We start from the raw sequence: 20,961 nt of genomic DNA, 5'->3' as shown, positions 1-20,961 counted from the left end.
ATGGATAAACAAAATGTTTTCCATACAATAGATATCATTTGGCCTTAAAAAGGAAAACTCTGATACATGCTACAGCATGGACGAAATCTTGAAAACATGATGCTGAATAAAAGAAGCCAGTCACAAAGGACCACATATTGTACCATTCCATTTATAGGAAATGTTCAGAATAGGCAAATCTATAGACAGAACTTAAATCAGGGGTTGCCTATGGCTGAGGGAAGTGAAATGGGAATGACTACTAATAGGTATGGAGTTTCTTTGGGGGATGATAAAAATTTTCTAAAATTAGATTGCACAACTGTGAATATATTAAAAACTATTGGATTATACAAATATTGACTATATTGGCTTCCCTGATGGATCAGATGGTAAAGAATCTGTCTGCAACTTGGGAAACCCAAGTTTGATCCCTGGATTGGGGAGATCCCCTGGAGAAGGAAATGGCAAACTACTCCAGTATTCTTGTCTGTAGAATCCCATGGACTGAGGAGCCTGGCGGGCTACAGTCCATGGGGTGGCAAAGAGTCGGACACCACTGAGCAACTAGCACTTTCACTTTCACACTGGATTATACGTTTTAAATGGGTGAATTTTATGATATACCAATAAAGCTGTTAAATAAAGTGGAGGCAGCAGTGGTGGTGGTCGTGGCCGGCTCAGTTTGGTGGGGTGATACTGGAGAGAAGGAAAATGAGAGGTGATTGACACCTAATATACCTCAATCCATGTACAGCCAAGTCTGAGTACTACAGATTTTTTCTATGGATTTTTTTTTCCTTTGTGCCTTCTGGTTGAATTACATTCCCCCCATGGCCAACACTGAATCTATGCATAAGAATTTGTGAAACAGATTATAAAAATCAAGCCACATTTCAATTGCCATTGGATCATGTGTAGAAGGGACACCTTTGCTTTTCCCATACGGTGTCCTTAGCAGGCAGAACTGACTTCTTAGGAGTGATGGGACTGTACCCAGATTTCTTCTTCTCATGTGAGTACAAACTCAGACAGGGTCCATGAAGAAATTAAAGCAGACATCTGGGGTCTATAAGTTTTAATAATTTTAAACTAGCTACAAAATGTCAATCACATCACAAACTGACAGAGGAGACAGAAGGAATTTAATATTACATGCCGTAATGATATTTATCTCATAGTTTATCTATATTTCATTCATTTACATTATTTTTTTAAAGGTTTCTTTATCAGCTACTAAATATCTCAGCAATTTGGTGTGCATAGCTCTAGATTAAGCAACAGAGAATTGTACTGATAACAAACCACAGGGGAAATAGTGATTAATAAGAGTCAGCCTTATAAAATTTACATCTCCACACTGTTTCACAGCAAGGTTGCTTTCTCCAAAAGACAGTCTTCAAAAGCAGCAAACAAACTCTATATTACATCCATTGGACATAATTTCAGTCAAACGTGTGTTTTGCTGGAAATGATTAAATGGTGAGTATGTCAAACCCATCTTTTTTTAAAATTATTTTTTTTAAAAAAGGATGATCATGGTTGATAAGTTTAAATATTGACAGAAAGAAAGTGACACCACTGCAGTTTTGCTGGTATAACTTAATCTTGACAGTGCCTCAGTACTGAGCATGCTTTGTTGTTGTTTTCTGTTGTTGCAGTTGTTGTGTGTGTGTTTTCTCATCAGTATGCTACTGTCATGGAAAGATTTTGTTTAAGTAGGAATCTAAAAATCTATTTAGTTCTCATGCATAAGTGCATAAATCACATCACTTTGAGTGCAATGCCTGTTATGTGATTCCACGTTGTCTAATCATGAAATCATAAAGACAGACACCAGCCATGAGGAGCAAAGACAGCGGGTTTTGAGTTTCAGAGCCTGATGCCCAAAGAAAGGACCGCGGCAGCAGCTCTGCGGAATGTCACAGTTTTACAAGAACAATACTGTGGATTGAAAGAATCAACAGCACATCGAGCATTCCTAAATTGTTGTCATTCAGCAAACACCACTGAAAAGAGAAAAGGTAAAATGAAACCCAAGACATCTTACATAAAGTGTTAGAGCCACCAAATGACCACTATATACAGCCTTTGGAAAGAAAGAGACCCAGGAAAAACAGAAGACACACAGTATCGTTGGGCTGATGGACGACACAAGACATTCACAATGGGGGCAGGGTGATGTGTGCACGTGTGCAGACCTACTAGGTTATACCATGAGAAAAGCATGAAGGTGCTAATCTTGCCCAACAGCATTTGGAAGAAGACACAGATGGGCCATTTAACCACTCCCCAGCATCTTTGTTGCACGTTGGTTGGCCTCATCAATTCTGGTTTTGTTGGAATCAGCCTGGAAAAAGGGGAAAGAAAAACAACTCAGTTTACCCATTAAGATGCTATTGGACCCCTTCAGGGTCCAGTTCAAATGCTTCCTATTGGGTGAAGGCATCTTTAAACTTTCCTTTTCATCAGAATGACCCATCCCTTCTTCTGTGTTCCCAGAACCATTGGCTGGACTTGAGCATGATCATAGAAGTTTGATCTCATCACCTAGTTCTCATGACTGTTTCCCCTACCACAGACTGTTCTTTGGAGGACAGAGACATATCATTTATCTTTCTCTTCTGGAATGACACCCAATGACTTCTATGGCAGACACTCACATCTGTTAAACTGAGTTGAATTCCTACTATTTGTACAGTTATTAGCATCACTTTGGCCAGGTTACTTAACATTTTGGGGGCTCAGCTTTCTGCGCTGTAAGCTGGGGGCATAAAGAACACTGCTGGCGAGCACAGTTCCACTATGTTCCACTCATTCAACTTGGACAACATCAAGATAGATATCAACACTGAGGTATATACCGTTACTAGCTCCTTTTTCCAAGTGAGGAAACCAAGCAGAGAGGATTTAGGCAATTTTGTCTAAAGTCACAGCACTAATAAATGGGGAAACCAGAGTCAGAAGGCCTGGCGTCAGAGTCCACACTGTAATCACTGTTAGCATCTTACTACTTAGGTTTGCTATGAGGATGAAATGAGTTGCTGCACATAATGGTCTTGGAATAATGTTTTGCAAAAATGAAGTGATCAATATATCTTATCTTACAATTACTGCTATTGGGTGAAAACGTGGTTTGCTTTTGCAATATTAAATATTTTTTAGTCACATTTCCGAAGACTTACTCCTGTGAGCTTGATAACTGGCTTGTTTTTAACAGAGACACACTTATTATCATTTTGTATTTTGACCGACTGCCTCACTGCGTGAGTTCTCTTTTGCTCTACATGCATCATGAAACCCAGGGCTACTACCTGGATATACTTTTAACCTTCAGAAGATGAACTATTCCTAACATCACTGAGGAACATATGAGCCAGCAAGCAGAAGAGAAGACAAAAATTCCTTTCTGGCTGTTGTTTTTGCTCTACTGTGGTTGGCAGTGTTGTCTGTCTCTCTCCAGCCTGGGAAGAGGGGAAGGGAACTGAGAGGCAGTATAGGGAAACTGGGCTGTTTTTATATCAACCAGCACTTAGTCAGTGATTACTGATTTCACATCAACAACTGTGCTTGGTGCTTTGTAATCTCCACCAAGTCGTGTCTTCTTTATCCAGTTTAGTTGTGAATTCCCAGGACACTAGAGTTATCGCTATTCAAATAGAAATTTGCCAAGTGAAAGAAAAATATTTCTAGACTGTTCATAACTTTGAATTATCTGGCAATAGCTCCTTACCATCTGTTTGGATAGTTAAGAGTTGACTTCAAAACAGATAAGGCAGAACAGTAATTTTCCTTGATGGCTTTGATCTATAGACTCATGGTTTTGACCTTTAGGTTTGTAATTTGGAAAATGGGTATTTCTCTCCAGTTTTCCCGAATGCTTTAGTACTCCCTCTTTAGCTACAAATCCTATCAGAAATAATAACACTTTGATCTAAAGGAAAATTAGAAGCTCAGATCAATGTGAAATGTTCCTTAAGATTGGATTATGCTGATTATTTTTCCAGACTTAACTTTGAGAACTGCTCAAATAAGGAAAAAACATACATTTAAAAACAGACAGCATTTCTGAAGGCAAACATTCTAGGATTTCTTGCATTACGAAGGCACTGGTGAGTCTTCATGTGATGGTACAAGAGGATGTTTTGAAGTAGAGCATGAGGCTACTCTTTGGATACCCTCAAAGAATCTGGGAGGAGCTAGAACAGACGTATCTTCAATGAGCATCTGTGTTGTCCACCTCAGTTCTTTCTGAAGTGTATCAAAATTACAGTCCATACAATACCTGGCACCAAAGGAGCCAAATCTTTATTATATTATATAACATATGTGCTTTTAGGAAAAAAATCCTGAGATAATCTTCTTTTAGTTGTCTTCCTGGTATTTGGAGAATGCATCTGTGTTTACTCTATTTATATCCTGTAGGACATATTTATGCAATATATCCCATCTCTGTTTTCACATTTCTATTTAGAGAATCCTAAACTCGCTAATACACTCAAGATACACTACATAACTTGCCTTTGTGAGGAAACCAGGATGCTGATGCAAAGAACCAGCGAAAGAGGTAGAAGGGCTGTTTAGGGGCTGTTCATGCTTCTGAACACTCTGAAATCTCAACTCCAGACCATGGCAAGTAAGCTCAGACTTCCAAAAGATGATATCTCTAACTTACATGACAGCCTGTTCTGATCCCAGATTTTAACTGTTCTCTTATTATTTTTCCCCTGGAGAAGGAAATAGCAATCCACTCCAGTATCAGATGAGGAACCAGGTCATGAAGCTGGTGGGCAGGAAAGCCTTGCTGGAACTCAAGATCTTAGTTTTCAAACACCATGCTTCCATACTGATGCGAGAATGTGAGCAATGCTCAATCTTCAGCTTTACTTTTAACCTATTTTAACGTGTGCATCGCATCTTGCACTGACAATTTTAAATCCAAGTTTGAACATTATTGTTTCCTTAGCAACAGTTCCCATAAAGACATGACAGAAACTTGCCCCATTTTAATAGATTTCTAAAAGAATCATACAATTTCAACCTTAGAAGCTTGCCTATTTATAAATACTCTAAATCAGAAAATAGGGTTTTTAAAGGGACAAAGTAATTTCTTGACAGTCCATAGGAATGTACGGAAGGCTGCATTATTTTGGATTCCCAAAACTTTACTACTAATTGAAGTGATGAGAAAGGATCATGATTGGTGGGGTTGGGTGAGGGTGGTTGTTTGGGTCATGAGAGAATATGGGAGAAACAGAAGATTCTCTTTAGTCCTACAGTATGATTTTAATCCTAGATATGCAGAAGATCTTTGCACACCATTTTCTATGATCAGAAGTAAGAACTTGCAAAAGAAGGTAGAAGTCTACTAATAATCATGTAACATGTATCATTTGGGGCAATGCTGAATTGAAATGGGCTTTATGTCAGTCATATCTGCATTGTTGTTTTGAGGAAAAAAAGGCTAGTTATTTGAAGGCAATTAGACCCTTGCCCCACTTCTTAAGCAATTCAGCATCCAAGGATGAGATAAACTGTAATGGCTATTTCCTATCCTCTTGCCTGACTTTTGATAAAACCCGATAGCTGCACAAGTCTTGGCTCTTGTAAACTAGGCCCAGAATGAAAACTTTTCCCCTAAAGAAAAAACTTAGAAATGTGAAGTGGTAGATTAAGACGTCACCTGCCTTTCCAGGAAAACTGCTTGCTTAAAGCCCAGCTCTGTCAATAAAGATTTGACCCCTCTTTCTTAGTAGAAGTTCTCTTTCTAGGACTCTAATTGAGTTAGAGATACATTATCTCCCTATATCTGTGAGTCAATTGGGTCCTTTGATAGAAAAATGGCTACTTTTCTTTTTTTCCCCCCCAAATCATTTTCCTATTGGAAGGTGGTTCAGCAATTATTTCTTAGTTCATTTTTCTGGGCCATAATGGGTTAGATCCATTTCTGTTGGCTCCAGTACTTTTGGAAAGTCTCAGTATTGTTCTAAAAACCTATTGATCTACACAGCTTAAAAGCTTTAGCACATCAAAGGCTCTTACCAACAATAAGCATGTCATGACTTGTGAAGTAGGCAAAGCACAGGTATTTTGTCAACCACCCTGACATATGTGTATCTCAATATTGATTAGGCAAAATATTATGCAGTCAAATATCTTTATAAAGTGCATAGAACACAATAGGGCAAAGCATTCCCTTTATGTCTACTCATTCCTTTCTTAAGTCAGTGGAGGATGCTTAGATACCAAGAAACAGAGTATTTAGCCTTATGATTCAAGAGAGCACAAAAACCGTCCTTCTACCCCCAACCAAAGTGGAATGAGTTGTTGAAAAGAAACTCAGGGTTTCAGGCTCAAAATTTCAGTACCTTCCAAGGAATAAACTCACATCATATAAGATTAGCTAAGTAGAATTGATTATAGATGCACAATTACCATTAAACTCATAATTTGTCTATTTCTTCCTGTTGGTATTTGGATATCTTAAGAAATTATAAGTAATATTTAGGAGTCTATTGATTAGTGAGGGGATGGAATACAAAGACATAGAGACTGTATCAGATTTGCATAGTGTAGAATATCCGGTGTGGGTGCCCCAAATCTTGTTATAAAAGCTTTCCAGTGCTTCTTTCTGTTCCTTCCTAATCTGAAGCCCCCAACCCTACCTTTTACCATTTGACCGTCTCTCCTCTTTCTGACACTAGGCGGCTCAGTCTGAGTGTGACATCTGGTGTCCTTACATGAACTCAATTTCATTAGATTATGTTCCCTACTTTGAGATCTGGACGTGTGCACTCTTGAACTGAAAATGGAATCTGGGCCTTTTTAAACTATCATTTAAGCTTCCGCACTTATAAAATCAAAGCTTCTATTCATCTTACGGCTAACCTAAAATAACTGTTCTTCCCTCCATTTCCTGATTCTATCCCTACATCATCTCTGACAAGCTTACCAACCTTCAAGACTCGATCCAATTTCAACTTTTTGGGTGAGATTTCCCCATCCCCTGACCCTTGAAATCTTTCCCCATCTAACCTGACTTAGCATTTGATGTGCAACTTTCTTGACAAATTATATTTTCATCTGGATGCTCACTGCCTCCCATAGGCTGTGAGTTTCTTGGAGTGGAGATGGTGTCTTTCTCATCTTCATATGTCTTTTGAGGCCTAGCACAATGCTTGTAGTAAAGGTGGCCCTGAGGAATATCTGCTAGAGTAAATTCTACCCTATTATTTACTTATCTGTTGCTGTATTTCTGACTCGGAAAATTAAGGGGAAGATGTCTATCTACCAGGACCTGAATCCAAAGTCACGGTTTGCGGGTCTTGTTATGCCCTCCATGCTTCCTCGGTGGTTATTTCAGAGAAGGTGATGAGCAGCAGAAACCTGCTGACTGCCCCGTGCTCACCTTCTCCATGATCCTGTCGATCTGGCGGTTCTGTGTATCAATCTCATTGCCCATATCCAGGGCCATATGACGGAGGTTTCCAATGATGCCGCTCACCTGCTCCAGGTTTTCATCCATTTCATTTTCTCGGGCATCATTTGTTACCCTGGGCATCAAAGAAGAGGATTTAGAAGATAAGAAAAACTCAAATGCCCAGGACCCAAAGCTTAGTGAAAATCTATTGATCTCCAGGTATCAGTCTGATCCTTTTAAAATCTCTGTTCAATATGAGAACATTTTAGCTTTTGTAGATAGGAAAATAATTTGTAAATGCATTATTGAACACTTAAATTTCTACTTTTAAAGAAGGCATATTAAGCAGATTAATATATGTACTTCTCTCAATTCTACCAACACATCATTTCCTCCCTTTATGATTATCCCAATTTTCACGTTTTAAGGCTAAAATCATTTTAGTTGGGAGGATTCCAGGTCAGAGAATGAAGGTGGAGCCAGTTAGAAACTGTATTTTCCTTTCTGAAATGTCAATCAAAATCTCCAAGACTCAAACTTATAAGAAAAGCTATTGCACTAAGTCAGAGAGTTTCTCCACTCATCTACTTCTCCGTTTGGGACCAACGTTAATGGGAAGAGTAACGAGAATAACAGTCTGCCCCTTAATCCTATTTGCTCCCAAAAACTCCAAAGGGAGCTACTTTCTCAAGATGACTTTTACTTGCTCAGGTTTCAATGCTATGTGGTTTTTAGTGACATTGTGAATAGGCGATTTCAAGGAAGAAACTGTGATAAAATATTGTTTCAGCCTAAGTAAGGAGGGAGGAATTGGCTCTCAAAATGCCTGACCCAAAGGGAGTTCCCATATTTTTCATAACTCAGCTTGAAAGTTAAGAAGGCACTTTTTTTTTCTTAAAAAAACTTTTAATTGCAACTTATTTATATATCATATGTATTAATAGTTACTATATAGCCACAGTTCACCCCCTGCACTGTATGGATCCATGCACTGCTCAAACTGTCTTTAAGAAAGAACTCATTTTTTTAAAAAAGAAAGAAAGAACTCATCGCCCAGTTGCAAGGAGTGTGGTCAGCTGACAGCTTCTCATTGTTCATTCCTTTAGGTCTGCCTTTGAGCTGAGGTCATGTTCTTCTCAAGGTGGCCCCAGCCAATGACAAAGCAAGACTTTTTACAAAGACTTAGTCATTTCTACCTACCATGGAATTCCTCCAATGAGCAACTTTGCTGTGGAGCTCCCAATGAGTTGGTCGATTGTTTGCCAGCTCTGCTTGATGGTCTGACAGCTCTTCCCCAGTCTCAGTTCCCCCCTTTCCCTTCCCAGTGTTACTCTCTAATAAACCTTTTGCACTCTCTCTCATTCTTGGCACCTGCTTTTGACCCAGCTGATGGACAAGGGCACATACAGCACTAACTCTTTACTGTAAATGGTAAATACTTATTTCAAAATGTCTGAGTTTTCCCCACCTCAGACGGCGACGGGCTAAAATTTGCTCACAGGGGTTAAAACCCATCCCTCATGGTAAATCCCAATGTAGACTGCTCCTGTAGGATTTTTAAAGCAATCTAGGCCAGATAAAGTTAAAGGGGAACTTCCCAGGTTTCGTATGTAGAAAAGAAATTTACATAAATGATTGTCAGCAGCTACGACTTACCTCTGGTTCCATAGTTCTCAGCCTTCTTTTCATATTAAAATCTGAGGGGCTCTAAAAACTACTGACACCTGGATCTCACTTCTAGAGATTCTGATTCTGATTCAGTTGGTATGGAGTAAGCCCAGGCATCTCAACCTCTGCCCACAGCCATAACTACTGTTGGGTTCTGGTGACAGTTCTCTCCTGTCCCTTTAGGATTCTTCCTGCCATTGCTAGTTCATAGATGTTTCACCATTCCTTATTATTGACCCTGCCCACATCTCTGTACATAATCTCATAAATTCTGTCCGATCAAAGTCATGGAGTGAAACATTTGTTGACTGCCACACTGATGCTGGATGTGGTCACGAGGCTGGCTTTGTCCAGTGAAATGTGGGCAAAGGCTTGATAAGTGCTTGCATATGGGAACCTGCCCCTTGGTGCTGCCACCACCATGCAAGAACCATGGGCTTTCCTGGGGAGAGGTCGCATAGAAGAGAAGGGACGCCTCATACCCACGGCCCCAGCCAACCACCAGACAAGGAAGCACTGCTGTCTTAGATCATCTTGTGCCCACTGGTATGTAATGAGCGAGCCCAGGAGATGCTCTCAGAAGATCTGCTCGGACAACACAGAGATTCAGAAGTTAAAAAAAAAAAAAAAAAATGGTGTTTTTTCTCTTTTTTTGGCGGCACCACTCGACTTGTGAGTTCTTAGTTCTCCGAGCAGGGATTGAACCCAGAGCATGATGGTGAAAGCACTGAGTCCTCACCATTGGCCTGCCAGGGAACTTCCCAGTGCTGTTTTAAGAACCACTCAGGTTGGAGGGGTTTGTCACTCAAAAGTAAGCAACTGCTACAGGGCCAGCTACACAAGGCTCACCTGCGGATGAAGCCACCACTGATGGCCATCTGCTCCCGTTCGTCAACCACGCGAGCAGGCTGGCTGGCCACAACTCCATCCTGATTATTGCCCCAGGCTTTTTTGTAAGCATCACTTGATTTAAGCCTATGCAAAAAAGAGGGTGAGTGACAAGCAAAAGGGGCGGCGCATCAAGCTCACAACAATCATTACCTCTTCAAGCTCAGAACCGAACCAAGCGAATGAGTTTTAATTCGAGGCATTAGAGAATACCGATATATCATAATCCAGACCCAAACAGTTGGCCACCACCAAGCCTCAGCTACTCAGGATTTCATTTTTGTTAGTTTAGTTGGATTTAAGACAAGGATTAACGTAGTTGGAGGACATTCAATTCTATTTCAATGACATGGTTATATTTTGAGACACAAAACACAGAAAAAAACATACTGGCAGACAGACACAAAACAAGACTGCCAAGTAGAGTGTGTATATCACACCACAGCAACACACTGTCATCAAGAAAAACATCCTGGACCAAGTTTTTACACACCATCATGCAAAGATTCCCGTTTTAATTGTTTTCCCCCAATGCATGTGCAGAACCAGGCATTCTCACGCTGCATGGAGAAAATATAGGATTGGTGGCTGGCCAAGGGTGATGGTCTTTGAGTTGCCTCTAGAGTGATTTGAATTAGATAATATATCGGTACTTCCAAACAGTCACCATACATCCAGAGTCGATGTACAAACCTTTGTCCACAGAGACAAAAAGTAAAAGAGGCATAGTGAAATGAATGCAGGAAAATAGAAGAGAGAACAAGCCATCTAGCACCAAAAAGGGAAACCCCTCTACATCTTCTTCATGCACCAGCTACAGGCATGAGTAGAAAGTGAAGCATTCTCATTTAAGCCAAACTACTCCAGAAGTTGACCATTCTCAAAAAAGGCACTAGCAGGACAGTAATAGCCTTCATGAGGATTTGAAACGCAGGTTCAATAGCTTCTTTGTTGGACTGAGGGGCAGGATGGGAGTGGTTACAGCTGCCTACTTCAAACTATCCTGGGATGTGGTAGGGGAAAGTGGTCTGGAACTGGTGTGGTCTCTGTGGGCCGTATTTCACTGAGCTGCCTTGGAGAGAGACTTAAAATCCAGGCATACCTACTGTGCCCAATAGACACGTGTGCAGCATATTTTGGTGGGTGTGTTGTAACTGAGCAATCAAAGATGTGTTTATGTTCTTTGCATAGTAGAAACCACACGCTTTTTAGTCCAAGAACAGAACTTCTTTTGGTCCCTTTTTCACATTTTCTATTTTCTATTATATGACACCAGAATTTAACCTTTTTTTTTTCTTTCTTTCTTTTACTGGAGGACCATAGCCATCTATTAAAACTGGCACTAAGACTAATACTTGCAGATTAGGGACCAAGAAACCCTGGAGACAAATTGGAAAATTGTACAGATGGAATTTCAGCAACTCCCACATCTAATGTATAATGCCACAGCCTTCAAGCAGGCAGAATTCACTGCTCTAAAGAGCCAGGGCCACTTAGTGGGACAGGATCCAAAAATGAATTTAATAGAGTTTAGAGTATGGCTTTGTTTTTGTTATTTTCCAAATCCCCATCCCCTCCCTCCTCACATTAACAGAAGTTATATGGACCTTGTGATGCTTTCTGCTATGTAAAATGTCTGGTGTACCATCTTTGGCAGTCAAGGGAGTGGGAAAGTTTGCGTTTCTGAACGAAGGCGAATCACTGCACCCACAATGCTGCACATAGACTCACATAACTGCAGGACATCTACCATAGTCCCTTGAAACATGCTGAGACAGGGCGAAGCCCTCCGAGAGTGCAGGGCGCCACCAGCCACTGCGCTGTGACACATGGTTTTTAAAGCATTATTTACACACAATAGGGAACGCTTCAGTCAAGCTTTGAAGCTCAGTTAGGGTCTCTTGAGTAATAAGGAATTAGCGCCAACTGGTAGGTGGAATTCCCAGGGGTCATGATTTTATCTGAGCATTAGAATCTGTCACAGGGAGGGAGGGGGCCTGCCTCCACCCTTTGTCCACACACAACTGGTGGACAGGAAAATATGTCTATGAAATTCATCACAAAATACGTAGACATGTCACCTGGGGGCAAGTGGCCACTGAAAATGATGAACAGTTAAATCCTGACTAACTGGAATGCTTAGGAATGCTATTTTGGTGAATTATAGGACTTTCTTAACACAGTGGGCCATGGAGGTAAATTTAGTTTCAAGAGTGATGGCTGACTATCTGTTAGATTCTTGAGCCACTTTCCTGCCTTAGAGTTTTAGGGCAGGGAACATGATCAAAGCATTCCTTGGTTTTGGTTTCTTTTGATATGTCTGATGGCCTTTCCCCTGCAGCTCAGCTTTCACTGCTTGGTCCACTTGGACGTGGAACTTACAGAAGGAAGACAGTGAGAGAATGCGAACTGCCTAGACTGACCTTTAGAGAAAGGCTTTTAAGTCCTTGATGGGATTTTTCCCTTTGTTTATTTATCTCGTTTTGCTAAAAGTTGAAAGGAACAAAAATATACATATACTTGAAGGTTCCAGTTAGCTAGATTCCAGTTAGTCAGGTTTTACTGTAGATCATTCTTAAAAAAAAAAAAAAAACCAAAAAAAACCACTTAAATTTATTTGCAAATTGAGCCCCTCCCCTCCTAAACAGGAAGTGGGATATTTTAAATCAGCCTCAAAGTTTAAAGGATGTGAATGGTCATATAATCAGCTAGAAATGACATTGATTTCTATTCTAAAAGCTAGGATCAGGAGAGCTTTTAGAAAAAGGCTTCTGTCCAAAGGGAAGTAGGAGGGGTGAGGGGGACTGGGTAATGGGTTTAATTTTTCAAATGCATGTTGGACAATCCGCTCATGCATTTTTTTTTTTTCCACTGCTAGTCAAATAAGACTACCTACCAGAACACTTATTTTCAGGTTCCTTCTGTTGCAAACCTTTATAACCACATGTCACATTTCTGCTACATTCCAAAAAAGCGTTGCAGAACCTTAACAGTTGAATGTTTTGTGATGTCGTGCATGCAAAATCTACACATTTCAACATTTCGTCCAGTGTACGGGGGATCTTCCAAAAGGAAGAATTGGAGAGGGATGGGTCCAATTTGGCTAAGGCGTGAGCACTTCTTGCTGAAGGACTCATTGCCTCTGCGTTGGGTGCAGCTGCAGCATCTATGGTCTAACCGCTGACCAGATTTGGTAACTGGTGGGCAGTTGAAAGGGTGAATCTCTGTCTTACTTTCTAACTTATGGAATGCTTGTTTGGGCCAAATTACCTGTTACTTTTGCTTCTGAAAAATCAAACCTTGATACATATGTGTATCTCAACTTCCAAACTTACCCCCAGTCTTTTCTAAATCTGCAATTTTGGTTTTGGGGATTTAGAGAACATAAAATTCCCTGGGTGGTGCCTCTCTTTCTTGAGGTTAGTTTCTGTCTTGAGGTACACTTTCTGGAAAATGTTGAAACGTTCATCAATAAAAGTTGCTGACAGTGAAGCTTTCACTGTAGTATGCCTGATTTTTAATGCATCAACAGTTAACTCCCACTAATATCATCTATGCTATGAGATGAATGCATTAGATACGGTATTGATCTCTTCTGCATGCCACATACTCATCCTGCCTTTGCACCCAGCAGGAATGAGCTTGTCAAGGCTTGAAGATGGGCCTTGGGAAACCAAAGCTTCAGGCAGGCAGGCAGCACCTACTTGTTACAGGGACACACACAAAGCCCGCAGAATTTTCCTAGATCCGTCAAATTCTTTTCTGCTTCTTTCATGTCCTTATTGATTTGGTCCATCCCTTCCTCAATGCGTTCCAGTTGTTCTGATTAAACACAAGTATTTTATCCCCACAGAATGAAGCGGATGGAAAAGGACAAAGAAAAAAAAGACAAAACTTCAGACATTCACTTTGACATTAAAAAAAAAAGAAAGAAAGAAAGAAAGAAAACTGGACGCCACAGATTAGAGCTGGTACCCAGTACCTACTTGTTACAAGGACATATGAAAAGGCCACAGCATTTCCCTAAATCTTTTAAATTTTTCTCAGCCTCCTTCATGTCTTGGTTGATATGGTTCATGCCTTCTTCGACACGATCGAGTTGTTCTGGTTAGGACAAAGGGATGACAGTGTGGAATGAATTTTTTGGGGGTTTTCAACAGAACATGAGAAATGAAACGGAATTTGAAAAAGAGGGAGAGCTATTACAATGCATTGTCTGAGGAGATGCATTGCTAGAATCGGCTGTTGATGCCCTATGCAGCCAGGGGTGGAAGGAAATGAACAAAAGTGATGCTCATATAGTTTATAGCTCAGACATGATGGGATGGGGTAGGTAAGCCTGCTTGATTCTGAATGTCCAGGAAAATAGCACAGCATATTCACTTACTCAGACACCAGTGAAACCCAAGAGAAAGAAAATGGGGTGTTAGTTTATGTTTTAAGTGTTCAAATGCAATGGTACTAGAGAAAGTGTCTGCTTCAACTTTAAAACATCTCTCTCTTTTGGTTTTTAGCATCCTCAACCAGCTAAGGATAGAAAATAATCCACTTTCTCCTTTGGGAAAAATAACAACTATAGAGATAATTAGCAATAGGTACCATATCCTTTTTCCCCCTAGCAGTGGCTGTCTAGCCAAAGACAGGCCATAGGCAGTTTTTGGTTTTGAATACTCAATTCATAGAAGCTGTTAAGAAAAGCAATATCAGCATAGCAACATTACAGGTACTGGAACATTAAATTCCTGGAGAAAGGTGATGGATTGGAACATGAAACAGTACTAAGTCATCACTGCCAGGAAAGCTGACCTTAGACAGTATCTTAAGATATAGATTGATGGCCATAAAAACAAATCATACTTCTAACTTGCCAGGGTTAATTAATCAACTTGATTAATTTTTCAAAAGTGGTGTCATTAAATTGAGTAAACTATAAGTTCCATGAAGTGATTTTTAAAACAGCTTTTATGACAATTAGAGCTTTCAAGGTAGCTCAGTGGCAAAAAATCTGCCTGCCAATGCAGGAGATGAGGGTTCCAGCTCTCGGTCGGGAAGATCCCATGGAGAAGGAAATGGCAACCCACTCCAGTATTCTTGCCTGAAAAATCCCATGGACAGAGGAGCCTGGTGGGCTACAGTCCATGGGGTCACAAAAAGTCAGACGCGGCATAGCGACTGAGCACATAAAACCATTAAGGCAGCAGTGGGATGTCTTGGCCGTCTATTTACAAAACCTAATTACATTTTTATTCCTCTTTTCAACTATATTTTCATACATGCATGCCTATGCCTCTGGGAAGAAAGGCATGATTAGAATAAAACTGGTAAATACTTTCCTGTATAAAAGGGCATAAATAGTTACTTAAAAACAATTTCACATTAAACTGTCATTCCAAACTGGAGAGACTGTCTGTCCATTTGGAAAATAAGAAGCTATTGTGTTGTCCTTTGTGGGGCTGAGGAACAGAATTCAGCTTATTAGGAATCTGCTGTCTCTGCTCTGCTTTTCAAGAGACAGGGGAAAACAAAATGTTTATCCAGTATCTGATAGCCACAGGAAATAACAGTGCAGTGCTGGCAAACCTTTGCTAAATAAAGGTAGGTATAGTCATATTTTTAAGAAAATTTTTGAAGGGGCTTAAAAAAATGGATGACAACTCTTTACATTCCAGAGAATTTTGTACTTTTCCAAACACTTCATTCCAGTTTCCTTAAGGAATGCAATAAATTAGTCTGTAGATCAAAATAACTATCAAATGAAGGGTTGGTTTGGGGAAGAGAAGCCCAGTATCTTCAAAACACATTAAGAACAGACAGAATAGGGATGACAACCCCCAACTGAGGAATTGCTGGTCTGAGGTGGACTGAAGCACATACCTGCTTTCAGTTCAGTTCAGCCACTCAGTCGTGTCTGACTCTTTGCGACCCTATGAACTGCAGTACGCCAGACTTCCCTGTCCATCACCAACTTCTAGAGCTCACACAAACTCATGTCCATAGATGTGGTGATGCTATGCAACCATCTCATCCTCTGTCGTCCCCTTCTCCTCCTGCTCTCAATCTTTCCCAGCATCACGGTCTTTTCCACTGAGTCAGTTCTTTGCATCAGGTGGCCAAAGTACTGGAGTTTCAGCTTCAGCATCAGTCCTTCCAACGAATATTCAGGACTGATCTCCTTTAGGAGGGACTGGTTGGATCTCCCTGCAGTCCAAGGGAGTCTCAAGAGTCTTCTCCAACACCACAGTTCAAAAGCATCAATTCTTCGCTGCTCAGTTTTCGTTATAGTCCAACTCTCACATCCATACATGACTACTGGAAAAACCATAGTTTTGACCAGACAGACCATTGTTGGCAAAGTAATGTTTCTGCTTTTTAATATGCTTTCTAGGTTGGTCATAGCTTTTCTTCCAAGGAGCAAGCATCTTTTAATTTCATGACTGCAGTCACCATCTGCAGCCATTGTGGAGCCCCCCAAAATATAGTCTCTCACTGTTTCCATTGTTTCCCCATCTATTTGGCATGAACTAATGGGACCAAATGCCGTATTCTTAGTTTTCTGAATGTTGAGTTTTAAGTCAAGTTTTTCATTCTCTTCTTTCACTTTCATCTAGAGGCTCTTTAGTTCTTCTTCACTTTCTGCCATAAGGGTGGTGTCATCTGCATATCTGAGGTTACTGATATTTCTCCCGGCAATCTTGATTCTAGCTTGTGCTTCATTAAGTCCAACGTTTCTCATGATGTACTCTGCATATAAGTTAAATAAAGCAGGGTGACAATATACAGCCTTGACATACTTTCCTGATTTGGAACCAGTCTGTTGTTCCATGTCCAGTTCTAACTGTTGCTTCTTGACCTGCATACAGGTTTCTCAAGAGGCAGGTCAGGTGGTCTGGTATTCTCATCTCTTGAAGAACTTTCCAGTTTGTTGTGATCCACACAGTCAAAGGCTTTGGCATAGTCAGTAAAGCAGAAGTAGATGTTTTTCTGGTATTCTCTTGCTTTTTCCATGATGCAGCAGATGTTGGCAATTTGATCTCTGGTTCCTCTGCCTTTTCTAAATCCGGCTTGAACATCTGGAAGTTCACAGTTCATGTACTGTTGAAGCCTGGCTTGAAGAATTTTGAGCATTACTTTGCTAGAGTGTGAGATGAGTGCAATTGTGTGATAGTTTGAACATTCTATGGCATTGCCTTTCTTTGGGATTGGAATGAAAACTGACCTTTTTCAGTCCTGTGGCCACTGCCTAGTTTTCCAAATTTGCTGGCATATAGAGTGCAGCACTTTCACAGCATCATCTTTTAGTATTTAAAAGAGCTCAACTGGAATTCCATCACCTCCACTAGCTTTGTTTGTAGTAATGTTTCCTAAGGCCCACTCGACTTTGCATTCCAGGATGTCTGGCTCTATGTGAGTGATCACACCATTGTGGTTATCTGGGTCATGAAGATCATTTTTGTATAGTTCTGTGTATTCTTGTGCCCTCTTCTTAATATCTTCTGCTTCTATTAGGTACATACCATTTCTGTCCTTTATTGTGCCCATCTTTGCATGAAATGTTCCCTTGGTATCTCTAATTTTCTTGAAGAACTCTCTAGTATTTCCCATTCTGTTGTTTTCCTCTATTTCTTTGCATTGATCACTGAGGAAGGCTTTCTTATCTCTCCTTGCTATTCTTTGGAACTCTGCATTCAAATGGGTGTATCTTTCCTCTTCTCCTTTGCCTTTTGCTTCTCTCCTTTTCTCAGCTATTTGCAAGGCCTCCTCAGACAGCCATTTTGCCTTTTTGAATTTCTTTTCCTTGGGGATGGTCTTGATCACTACCTCCTGTACAATATCATGAACCTCTGTCCATAGTTCATCAGGCACTCTGTCTATCAGATCTAATCCCTTGAATCTATTTGTCGCTTCCACTGTATAATCGTAAGGGATTTGATTTAGGTCATACCTGAATGGTCTAGCGATTTTCCCTATTTTCTTCAATTTAAGTCTGAATTTGGCAATAAGGAGTTCATCATCTGTGCCACAGTCAGCTCCCAGTCTTCTTTTTGCCGACTGTATAGAGCTTCTCCATCTTTGGCTGCAAATCAATCTGATTTCGGTATTGACCATCTGGTGATGTCCATGTGTAGAGTCTTCTCTTGTGTTGTTGGAAGAGGTTGTTTGCTATGACCAGTGCGTTCTCTTGGCAAAACTCTATTAGCCTTTGCCCTGCTTTGTTTTGTACTCCAAGGTCAAATTTGCCTGTTACTCCAGCTATCTCTTGACTCCATACTTTTGCATTCCAGTCCCTTACAATGAAAAGGACATCTTTTTTGGGTGTTAGTTCTAGAAGGTCTTGTAGGTCTTCATAGTACCATTCAACTTCAGCTTCTTCAGCATTACCGGTCAGGGCATAGACTTGGATTACTGTGATATTGAAGGGTTTGCCTTGGAAACTAACAGAGATCCTTCTGTCATTTTTGAGATTGCATCCAAGTCCTGCATTTGGGACTCTTTTGTTGACTATGATGGCTACTCCATTTCCTCTAACGGATTCTTGCCCACAGTAGTAGATATAATGGTCATCTGAGTTAAATTCACCCATTTCAGTCTATTTTAGTTCACTGATTCCTAAAATGTCAATGTTCACACTTGCCATCTCCTGTTTGACCACCTTTAATTTCCCTTGATTCATGGACCTAACATTCCAGGTTCCTATGCAATATTGCTCTTTACTGCACTGGAATTTACTTCCATCACTAGTCACATCCACAATTGGGTATTGCTTTGGCTCCGTCTCTTCCTTCTTTCTGGAGTTATTTCTCCACTGTAGTGTATTAGGCACCTACTGACCTGGGGAGTTCATCTTTCAGTGTCCTATCTTTTTGCCTTTTCATACTGTTCATGGGGTTCCCAAGGCAAGACTACTGGGGTGGTTTGCCACTCCCTTCTCCAGTGGACCATGTTTTGTCAGAAGTCTTCATCATGACCCATCTGTTTTGGGTGGCCCTACACAGCATGGCTCATTATACATGCAGGTGTTTTGTGGAAGATGAAAGTGGTTTCTTTCATCTTTCTTTGTGGTGAGACTTCACCTCCTAGAATTATCAAAGTAAAGATTTCTCTTGATGTGTTCACTGTGGGTGGCATTAACTGTAAAGAATGATTTGAAATACTGGTTTCTACATTGCTTCAAAAATCTGAAGTCTCTCAAGTTCACTTGAGTGATCTTGGCTGAATCTTAGTTGCTCTCATTGAACTTGTGAGAGACTAGCTGAGCATTCCTCCTCTGGGGGAGCTCCACTTCCACCAGCCTTCTGGGTTGCTCTGGAGCTCCACATTCTCCCCTTGTCCCTGAAAGTCTGCCCTCATCAGAGAGGAGCTGAAATGGTCCAGCAGAGTGCTTGAAACCAAGAGGACTGTGGGGAGGCAGGCCCACATTCCCGTATCTGGGTACAGAGGGCAAACATGCTGGGCTCAACTAATAAACTGACACATGCACAGGTTTTGGCATGCGACATACATTCAGGTGTTTGCCCTTCCTAAGGAATTTCTCAAGTTAATACTTTCAGCAAAATATTAACTTTCTGACATCTCAGGAGCCCCACTCACTGTGTCTCTAGGGATTAGAAAATAACATAAATAAAAGTAAATTGGTGCACAAGTGTTAGATTTCTGAACCAGAGAATTCAAATTAAAATATACAAACAGGCACGGTCAAATCCCTATTTCTGAGAGTGGGCTTCTGCCATGGGTTCCAGCTTGGACAGCAAAGATCACAGCAAAGTGGAATTCTGGAGCTCTTTCAGAAGAGCTGATTCTGAAAACCATTTTATATCTACCAATATTGGCTGAATGTATCATTATACACAATGTAAGTCAAATCCTGAAAAAACATCATGGAACAATTTTGTCACAGATATTCTAATGATAACATTCTTTCTTTTTCTTGTCCCCTCGTAGAATGTGAATGCTATGAAGTCAGGGACTTTTGCCTGTTTTCTTCAGTGCCATGGCACATAGTGGGTACCCCAAATAATATCAATCTTTAGAGTGTGATTGAGTTATGTTTGTGAATATGTTTGGAGTATAGGGACTTAACAGCACTTCAATGATTTCTGTGAAGATATTTCTCAGGAAATGCTTGAAAGCAATCAATATCCTCATTCCATTCTGACATGGACAACATCTCAGAGACTGATGCAATGCAGTATTCAGGCTTGACTGCTCCTTACCTCCTTAAACTTACTTTCTGACTGTTCTCTGTTTATTCTTGGAGACCGGGAGGGAAATAACATTTTGGATTGGGGAGGTGTTCCAGTACATCACACTATCTGTTGGGGCAAGAGATTGTTCTTTCCTGTTTCTGCCATGATATTTGGCGACTGGTTATTTGTGATGGATACACCAATGACAGGATGCTTAGGGATCTAAATTTAGATATCGTTTCTACTAATAGCTCAGTTGGTAATGAATCTGCCTGCAATGCAGGAGACCCCGGTTCAATTACTGGGTTGGGAAGACCTGCTGGAGAAGGGATAGGCTACCCATTCCAGTATTCTTGGGCTTTCCTTGTGGCTCAGCTGGTAAAGAATCCATCTGCAATGCAGAGACCTGGGTTCTATTCCTGGGTTGGGAAGATCCCCTGGAGAAGGGAAAGGCTACCCACTCCAATATTCTGGCCTGGAGAATTCCATGGACTGTATAGTCCATGGGGTCGCAAAGAGTCAGACACAACTGAGTGACTTTTGCTTTCTACTAATATTACTTATGTAAAGCAGCATGGGGCCATTAGAATCTTCAATCTAGTAAGAAAAAAATAGAAGAATAGCAAGACCCAATGTATAAGCCTGTATATCCAGTTACAGATGCTGAGTACATGATTTTAATTTTCCTGAGCACTGATGAACATATGGTAATTAATTTAAATAAATTTAAATAATCTTTTGACTAGTGGTTACCATATTGGACAATAGCAGCTTTAGTCATTCATAAGAGAGATTGGTGAGGGGACTTTAGCAAGAAGGATG

The 20,961-nt window shown here is 40.6% G+C and overlaps 1 protein-coding gene across 2 annotated transcripts in view; it reads right to left on the bottom strand.

The window, feature by feature from the left end:
- Positions 1-1,026: 1,026 nt before the first annotated feature.
- SNAP25 (synaptosome associated protein 25) overlaps positions 1,027-20,961 on the bottom strand; it is an 84,685-nt gene continuing 64,750 nt past the window's right edge. Inside the window, exons 5-8 of one of the 2 annotated variants that reach the window (XM_061125933.1) lie at positions 13,942-14,059; positions 9,917-10,042; positions 7,388-7,532; positions 1,027-2,329 (exon numbers count right to left, since the gene is read on the bottom strand). In XM_061125933.1, coding sequence (XP_060981916.1) covers positions 2,261-2,329; positions 7,388-7,532; positions 9,917-10,042; positions 13,942-14,059 — 458 coding nt within the window. In that variant the 3' untranslated portion in view covers positions 1,027-2,260. Of the gene's footprint in view, positions 2,330-7,387; positions 7,533-9,916; positions 10,043-13,659; positions 13,778-13,941; positions 14,060-20,961 lie in introns of both variants that reach the window. The other variant, XM_061125934.1, reaches the window with a different exon arrangement.

Source organism: Dama dama, chromosome 23 (genome assembly GCF_033118175.1).
Source record: "Dama dama isolate Ldn47 chromosome 23, ASM3311817v1, whole genome shotgun sequence".
NCBI lineage: Eukaryota > Metazoa > Chordata > Mammalia > Artiodactyla > Cervidae > Dama > Dama dama.
The sequence above is the reverse complement of the archived record's forward strand: the minus strand, read 5'-3'. Positions and strand labels throughout refer to the sequence as shown.